The sequence below is a fragment of the Nannobrachium achirus genome, assembly GCF_963921795.1.
Source record: "Nannobrachium achirus genome assembly, chromosome: 6".
NCBI lineage: Eukaryota > Metazoa > Chordata > Actinopteri > Myctophiformes > Myctophidae > Nannobrachium > Nannobrachium achirus.
The window spans coordinates 41,215,139-41,224,091 of NC_137815.1; the positions used below are offsets into that span (position 1 = coordinate 41,215,139).

The following is an 8,953-nucleotide window of genomic DNA, read 5'->3' on the forward strand; positions in this document are numbered from 1 at the left end:
TGTCTAGGCTACTTCTTTCAAATATCCTTTTTGTAACCTAGGCATGTACTGTACTGTAACATTTTAGTCTCAACAAAGTAGAGTTATTCATTGAAATAAGTTCTGGATAAGAGCTTGCCTTAAGCTTTCTCGCTTACAAATTATTGCATAGTTATATCGCTAATCAGTAGCAGTCCACTGATACACTGATATAAAATGTTAAGCATTTGAAAATAATACCAATATATAGGTCTATATTGGTATTATTTTCAAATGCTTAACATTTTAAATATTGATCATTGAAAGAGTTCACAATCATGTTGCTGATTTTTGTTACTTTGGTATACTTGAGATAACTTGGATCATTCCACTTTGTTAAATAGCCTAAGCCTATAGGCTACACTTCAGGAGATCACTTTTCAGCAATTTCAGGTTGTACAGGGTTTTAACTTAAACTCAGTCGAGTTGCAGCAGGTTCCCAATTTGTAATCATTTCTATTGTTACTTTTTGGTTTTACAACATGAATTGTATCTATTAAAATGTGTACCGTATCTTATAATATATTGTATCTTTAGTTTAAAATCGTAGTTATATTGTTGAGGCACTGTATTTTCTGAGGACCTCATGTAGGTCTACTTGCATTTTGATTTTGTTTTAATAGTTTTTCCAATGTGTTTTCATTGTTTCTATTGTAGGCCTACTATTGGCCCCCTCCCTGATTTATCCTTTTGCATTTATACAGTATGTGTAGTCTACTTTAAAACGTTTCCCAATAAATATTTAAAGCAATAAATTAATCAGTCAATCAATCAATCAAAACGCATTCAGGTGTCTTCTCCAGGTTGTACTTACATTCTGTTTACTGACGCATGAACTGTATGGGTCACATACAGTTCATGGATCAGTAAACAGCCTAAAGTAAAGAAAACATGAATGATTAATAAACGTGCCTTCAAGAAAGTCAGGTGTGTGTGTGTGCGTCATCGTGTGTGTATGAGTCCATTCTTTTTTCAAAGCAAAGAAATGAAGGGTGGGGATTCGTCGTGGCTCATTTCCATTTAAACTGCTTCCTACTCAGCCAGTCATATACTCCCCATCGTACGAGGGTGTCGCGCGGCGCTGAACATAGCCGATCTACAAGCTCACAACGCGTCACATCGCGACACGTTGAGGGCTTGTAGAGCTATATTCAGCGCCTCGCGAGCGACACACTCGTACGGCGAAGCATGTCGAAATGTTCCCAAAGCCGGAAGACAAACACACGGAGCAGCAGCAGCACACCACACCACACCACCCACATTCCTGATAAACTTGACAGCAATCCAGAGGTCTCAAAGGTAAGCTTATGGATTTGGACGATTCTTGAAATGAGATCGCCATAATGGAATACGCTTTTGAGAATGCATGCACTGAAACACAGACTTTCTGACATGGTATTAGCCATAAAAGAGCAGAAGAAAACTAGTATTGAGAAAGTACTGGGAGGGATTGTTTGTGGGCTATCTGTAATGGGAGTTGTCTTGGCTTGCTACGCCATAGTTTATGTAATGACATTACTATGTCAATTGACCATGAATTGATATCCTACGCTCGAAATATATATTTTTAAAATAAAAACTCACAATAAAGGTCCACTCAAATGTATTCTGCTCATTCATGACACTTCTATCAGGTGCACAAAAGATTTTACCTGTCATTTCAATGGTTCAATTTGTGTAGCCCAACTGTACATGTACAGTACAGTACTACAATTGTCTTATTGTCAGCATGTTTGTAAAATATTTACTTTAATTTTCTTGTCTCCCTTGTTGTTGGGAATGTGCTTATACCTTTTTCCAGGGCTGCTTCTGAGGCCACCTGTCACAGAACACACATTATCATGTGGCCTAACCAAGGTAAGAAAACAGTAATAGTTGTGTAATATCCACTTTCAATCTGGCACCCCTACTTTGTTTGGGTATATGATTTAGAGGTGAAAATGTCAAAGACTTTCGCCAAAACATTCACAAGTTTCAAAATAAATAGGCTATTTTCACTATTCATCGTATGACAAAGTATACAGATACATACACACCTTAAAGGACCAGTTCACCTCTGGGACAACCAGATCTTATTTTATTGTTGTTTGGGACACGATCAACACAATCCTGAGTTATGTTTTGTGTTCAATCTGTGTTTTTAGATATTTTAGTATTTCAGCATGCTACAACTGGTCATATGATGCATTTTGCATCATAATTAAAGGGATATTTCACTTTTAAACATGTTTGAAAGTGAAATATCCCTTTAAGTGGTTAACTGTCAAATCTGTTTAATAATAATAATAATGCATTTTATTTAAAGGCGCCTTTCAGGACACTCAAGGTCGCCGTACAGTTTAAAAGAGAGGCAAAGCATAAAAAAAGACAATCAGTTAAAAACAGGCAAAGTATACATCAACAACACAACACAGTAAAATCAATACAATCAGAACACTGAAATAAAGCAAATAATACATCAATATGTCAAGTAGTACTGGGGGAGTGAGTGTAGGTATACAGATACACGGGTGTTGTGGGAATTTTAGAGTGAGTATGCCAATTTGAACAGGTGGGTTTTGAGTTGGGTTTTGAAAGTGGTTATGGAGTCAGATTGACGGATGTGAGGGGGTAAGGAGTTCCAGAGTCGAGGTGCAGTACAGCTAAAAGCCCTGGCACCCGTGGTGCTGATGTGAGTACTGTCAGGGGGCCAGTCAAGAAGTCCAGCTGATGATGAACGCAGGGAACGGGACGGGACGTAGCCATGGAGAAGGTCAGAGAGATAGGTGGGGGCGAGGTTATGGAGGGCTTTGTAGGTGAGGAGGAGGTTTTTGTAGTCAATACGGAAATGAATGGGGAGCCAGTGGAGTTGGATGAGGATGGGGGTGATGTGGGCGGATAATTTAGTGCGGGTGATGATCCGTGCAGCTGAATTCTGAATGATTTGTAATTTATTGAGTAGTTTGGAAGGTAGGCCAGAGAGAAGAGAATTACAGTAGTCGATGCGGGAGGTGACGAGTGCGTTAATGAGGATTTCAGTGCTGGATTGGGATAGAGATGGGCGTAATCTGGAGATGTTGCGGATATGGAAGAAGGCAGACCGGGTGATGTGTTTTATATGAGGTGCAAAAGAAAGGGTGCTGTCTAAGATGACGCCGAGGCTCTTTACTTGGGTGGAAAATGGAACGGGGAAGTTGTCAATGGTGATGTTGGGGACAGTGGAGGTGGTGGACAGTGTGTGTTTGGAGCCGATGAGCAGGGCCTCGGTTTTGCTGGCGTTTAACTTTAAGAAGTTCCTGCTCATCCAGCTCCGGATGTCCAGGAGACATGCAGTGAGGGAGGGGGGAGGGAGGGTGGTGGAGGGTTTGGTGGAGATGTACATTTGAGTGTCATCAGCATAGCAGTGGAACTGGACACCATGGTGATGGAGGATTTTACCCAGGGGGAGGAGGTAGATGATAAATAGGAGTGGACCCAGTACTGACCCCTGTTTAGGCCTAGTATTAGGGGAAAAAAGTAAATGGTGTGGGTTTTCTTTTTTTATCACAGGTCCGCCTCCTCCGGGTGGCCCACCGAACCCTGCCTACCCTCCCGGCTACAACCCTGGATACCCCGGTGCACCCCCTCCAGGACCATTCCCCCAGCCTCCAAACCCAGGATACCCAGCAGGCCAGTATCCAGGATACCCCGGTGGGATGAACCCGGCCATGCCTCCGAACATGCCCCCAGGGGGGAACATGCCCTATGCACCTCCAGGCGGTTTCCCGTCGGTTCCACCACCAGGCGTTTTCCCTGGCCCGTACCCTGGCCCATACCCCCACTCTCCAAAAGGGGGTCACCATAAAGGGGGTCACCATAAAGGGGGTCAACATATGCCAGGGATGATGCCAGGGATGATGCCGGGTGCGATGGCAGGGGGAATGGCAGGGATGGGTATGGGCATGGTTGGACATAAGGCCAACAAAAAGATGAAGAAGAAGAAGATGAAGAAGGCAGACAAGCATGGACACCATAAACATGGCAAGGTGAGTTGGAACTTAAGACTACTGCTGCAACTATTGATTATTTTCTATTGGGACAAACTGTAATTTAGTTTACAGTTTGTCGCAAATATAGTGAAAATAGACGGTCAACAAATAATAGTGAAACTTTAACAAAAAGTCTTTCTTGTCGCCATTAATGATATGTCCAAAATGGGGATACATTATTAATCAATTCTGTTAATAAAACATCAATAATCTATTCATTTGCTTAACTTTTGCTCCCCTATTTAAGATGAGGGGTGAGGCTCTGGGCAGTTGGACTTTGAACGCAGTAAAATCTCATGACTCATTCTTGCTTGTCCTAATTGGAGGGAACTCCCAGCCTTTCACCCATATCTGATACTATTATTTTCGATTATGGAGTGTTTGTTTATGTTTTTATTATGACGTGCCTCTGTAGGGGCAGAGCTGTCTAGAAGTGTGTGTGTGTGTGTGTGTGTGTGTGTGTGTGTGTGTGTGTGTGTGTGTGTGTGTGTGTGTGTGTGTGTGTGTGTGTGTGTGTGTGTGTGTGTGTGTGTGTGTGTGTGCATGCACTGGTTTTTGTATGTTTGTGGGGACCAAAATCTGTATACACAGTCACGTCATGGGGACCAGGTACGGTATGGGGACCAAAAATCAGGTCCCCATGAGGGAAACTGTTAAAAACCAACACAGGAGCTGCTCTGATGTGCCTGTGAAGTTTTTAGCATTGGCCCATAAGTCACGTTTTTTGGTCATGGTGTGTGTGTGTGTGTGTGCGTGTGTGTGCTCAGTAGCTTTATATGTTTTGTGGGGTCCAAAATCTGTATACACAGTCACGTCATGGGGAATAACTTCATCAATTCTGATATTTGAAGTTGTGTATAAGCTAACACAGCCATAGTTGTTATACCTGATTGTTTTCATAGCTGTATAACATTTAGAAAGGGTGGTCCCCACATGAGATGATTAAAATCATCACATGTGGGGACCACCCTTTTCATCATTGTGGTCCCCACAAATCATAAAAACCAGTATGCGTGTGTGCGTGTGTGCGTGTGTGTGTGTGTGTGTGTGTGTGTGTGTGTGTGTGTGTGTGTGTGTGTGTGTGTTCCAGGGCTAATATTGCAAACTGCTGGCCCGATTCAGTGCCAAGTACATCCATGTGACCCAGTGTTGTTTGTGTTGAATTGACCTCTCTCTCTCTCTCTCTCTCTCTCTCTCTCTCTCTCTCTCTCTCTCTCTCTCTCTCTCTCTCTCTCTCTCTCTCACTGTCCATAGTCATCCTCAAGTAGCAGCAGCAGCAGCAGTAGCAGTGACTCAGACTGAGGCTGCTGCTTGGTCAAATATACAACTCCCAAGGAATGAGAACTGCTGAATGAGCTACCACTATTAACATTGAACAGACAGTAACTGATAAACTTCTAACAAGATGTATATGACAATACAGTATTGCATATAACACTATCTGTGCAAGTGAACATTTCCATGCCTTAAAGTTCATTATTGCCATTCCAGTGTGTTTTCCTTTTGATTGTTTCCTGTTTATATAAAAAGTTAAACTTATATTTTTTGCAATAGTAAAAATGTATGTCCTACTGTAAATGATAATAATGCACCATCACTATGCAACAATGTATCTTTCCTGCTCACTTTGCACTTAGTTTTTTTGACCAAATTTAAGTCAAAGTTTTAAAAATAAAATATCTTGTTATTAAAATAAACCATTTCAATATTTTGAGAGCTATCTTATCTAGTTTCTTATTGGTTTATTCATTTGGGGATTAGATAGGAAATGAAGATAGTTTGCTAAATGTAAAGGTTTTATTTACGTTATATCATAGATAGAAATGTGTTGCGTTTGTATCCACATTAATTGTTGCTTAAGTTAATTAAGCCTGTACAATAAACCTGAATTAAAGCTAGAATATGTGCAAATGTCTACTGTGTAAGAAATGTCACTATGGCTCCAAAATGAAATGGACTGTTCTCACTTCAGTAAACCTATTAATATAATTTATGTGGCAAATTTGTGACAAAACATGAAATCATTCAACAATTATATGGTTTTGTTTTAGTTTTTTTGCAAAAAATAGCTTCCTCCCTGGTTTCAAATGCTTAACTTTTTAAATATTGATCATTGAAAGAGTTCTGAATCGTGTAGCCAATTTTTGTTACTTTGGTATACTTGAGATAACTTGGATCATTCCACTTTGTTAAATCTACACTTCACGTGACCACTTTTCAGGATACCCAGCAGGCCAGTATCCTGGATACCCTGGTGGGATGAACCCGGCCATGCCTCTGAACATGCCCCCAGGGGGGAACATGCCCTATGCACCTCCAGGCGGTATGCCGTCGGTTCCACCACCAGGCGTTTTCCCTGGCCCGTACCCTAGCCCGCACCCTGGCCCATACCCCCACTCTCCAAAAGGAGGTCACCATATGCCAGGGATGATGCCGGGAGCGATGGCAGGGGTAATGGCAGGGATGGGGATGGGCATGGTTGGTCATAAGGCCAACAAAAAGATGAAGAAGATGATGAAGAAGGCACACAAGGTGCACCAGTATGGACACCATAAACATGACAAGGTTAGTTGGAACTTAAGACTACTGCTGCCACTATTGAATATTTTCTAAGTGATTATTCTATTGGTTACTTTTTAGATTAATTGAAGTATTGAGAAGTGTGTTGTATGAAACAATTAACCACTTAATTTAGTTTACAGTTTGTCGCATATATAGTGAAAACTTGCCTGTCAACAAAGAATAGTGAAACTTTCACAAAAATAAATTACTTTCTTGTCGCCATTAATGACATGTCCAAAATGGGGATACATTACTAATCGATTCTGTTAACAAAACATAAATATTTTTTTCTAATCTATTAAATCGCGTAACTTTTGCTCCCCTATTTAAGATGAGAGGGCTCTGGGCAGTTGGACTTTGAACGCAGTAAAATCTCATGACTCATTCTGCTTGTTCTAATTGGAGGGAACTCGGGATGGCTTGCGAGGCTAGGAACTCCCAGCCTTTCACCCATATCTGATACTATTGTTTTCGATTATGGAGAGTTTGTTTATATTTTTATTATGACGTGCCTCTGTAGGGGGCAGAGCTGTCTAGAAGTGTGTGTTTTTGTCTTTCCAGGGCTAATATTGCAAAATGCTGGACTGATCAGTACCAAGAACATCCATGTGACCCTGTGTTGTTTGTATTGAAATGACACCTCTCTCTCTCTCTCTCTCTCTCTCTCTCTCTCTCTCTCTCTCTCTCTCTCTCTCTCTCTCACTGTCCATAGTCATCCTCAAGTAGCAGCAGCAGTAGCAGTGACTCAGACTGAGGCTGCTGCTTGGTCCAATATACAACTCTCTAACCTCGCCCACCAGGCTTTCTCGCTCTGGAAACAACTCCCAAGGAGAACTGCTGAATGAGCTACCATTAACATTACAACAGACAGTAACTGATAAACTCCTAACAAGAGATGTATATGACAATACAGTATTGCATATAACACTATCTGTGCAAGCCATATCAGTCTGTTTTCCTTTTGATTGTATCCTGTTTATATACAAACTTTATTTGATACTATTTGCAATGGTAAAAATGTATGTCCTACTGTAAATGATAATAATGCACCAATCACTATGCAACAATGTATCTTTCCTGCTCACTTTGCACTCAGCTTTTTGGACCAAATTTAAGTCAAAGTTTTAATGTGGGTAAAATATCATGTTATTAAAATAAACTATTTCAATATTTTGAGAGCTATCTTATCTAGTTTCTTATTGGTTTATTCATTTGGGGATTAGATTGGAAATTAAGATAGTTTGCTAAATCTAAAGGTTTTCTTTACGATATATCATAGTCATAGATAGAAATGTGTTGTGTTTTTATCCACCTGAATTAAAGCTAGAATATGTGCAAATGTCTCTACCGTGAAAGAAATGTCACTATAGCTCCAATGTGACAAATTTGTGACAAAACATGAAATCATTCAACAATTAAAATCGTTTTGTTTTAGTTTTTTTGAAAAAAATAGCTTCCTCCCTGGTAAAAAAAAAAAAAAGAAAAGACACAATTACTTTGTGCATGTGAAGCAAAGTAACTACAGTATATAATTGTCTCCACCAGCCGAAAGGCATGGGGAGAGACTATGTTTTCGCCTCCGTCCGTCTGTGTGTGTGTCTGCGTATCCGTCCATCCAGTTTGTTACCAGCTAATCTCCGGCGCCGTTTGCCCGGTTGCTGCCAAACTGTGCACACACACACTCCCTGGATGCCAATTCAGAACCTCTGTTCCACATTTTTCACATGGGCCTGTTCTAGCGCCACCAGGAGGCCGATTTTTGCAAAACTAACTTTTGGCCAGTAGTCCTACAGATTTTGTCCAAAAATCACACAAATTGGTAGACAGTATCTCTACAGTCAGTACATGTGATCGACATGGATCTCTCAGATTTTCCATATTCCATCCTGATTGGCTAAAACTGTGCTTCCAAAGTTTGCAGGATTTGTCCGTTTTGAATAAAATGCCTGAATCATGAAGGCAGATTTTGGTGAAATTGTGCATGCACATTCCCAATAGGCTGAGGAATAAATGCCACTTAAAAAAAATCAAATCAGCCTCATGGTGGCGCTAATAGCCCGATTTGTGTTTTTACCTATAACTACTGATCAGTGTACAACTTATGTACTAACAAGGTTATTATAGTTTAAAAATGTTCATTGTTTTTTTCCGTTTTAACATAGTTTTACATTTCTGTAGAAAATAGCCGATTTACAATTCAGCTCAAAAAAACGCATGCATTATGACAGGTGAGCTTGTAGATCTGATATTTTTGTAGATATAATTTTTATCCCACGATTTTGCAACCCATTTTCTCCCAGTGCCAATTGCCTATGTAATCCTGGGCTCTGCACTCCCTCTGCCGCGCCTTGGTAGACAACGGACTG

At 40.6% G+C, this 8,953-nt stretch overlaps 1 protein-coding gene across 1 annotated transcript; it reads left to right on the forward strand.

Moving 5' to 3' along the window:
• The first annotated feature begins 1,231 nt into the window (after window positions 1–1,231).
• On the forward strand, window positions 1,232–5,927 carry prr13 (proline rich 13). The gene is made up of 4 exons (XM_080728523.1): window positions 1,232–1,317; window positions 1,820–1,875; window positions 3,547–4,022; window positions 5,280–5,927. The coding sequence occupies exons 2-4, from the start codon at window positions 1,860–1,862 to the stop codon at window positions 5,325–5,327; spliced, it is 540 nt and encodes a 179-aa protein (XP_080584649.1). The 5' UTR covers window positions 1,232–1,317; window positions 1,820–1,859; the 3' UTR covers window positions 5,328–5,927.
• The last annotated feature ends 3,026 nt before the right edge of the window (window positions 5,928–8,953 follow it).

Excerpts from the sequence above, each read along its gene's own strand:
- prr13 (XM_080728523.1), top strand. Across the intron at positions 4,023-5,279 it reads GACACCATAAACATGGCAAG|TCATCCTCAAGTAGCAGCAG; the intron begins GTGAGTTGGAAC and ends CACTGTCCATAG.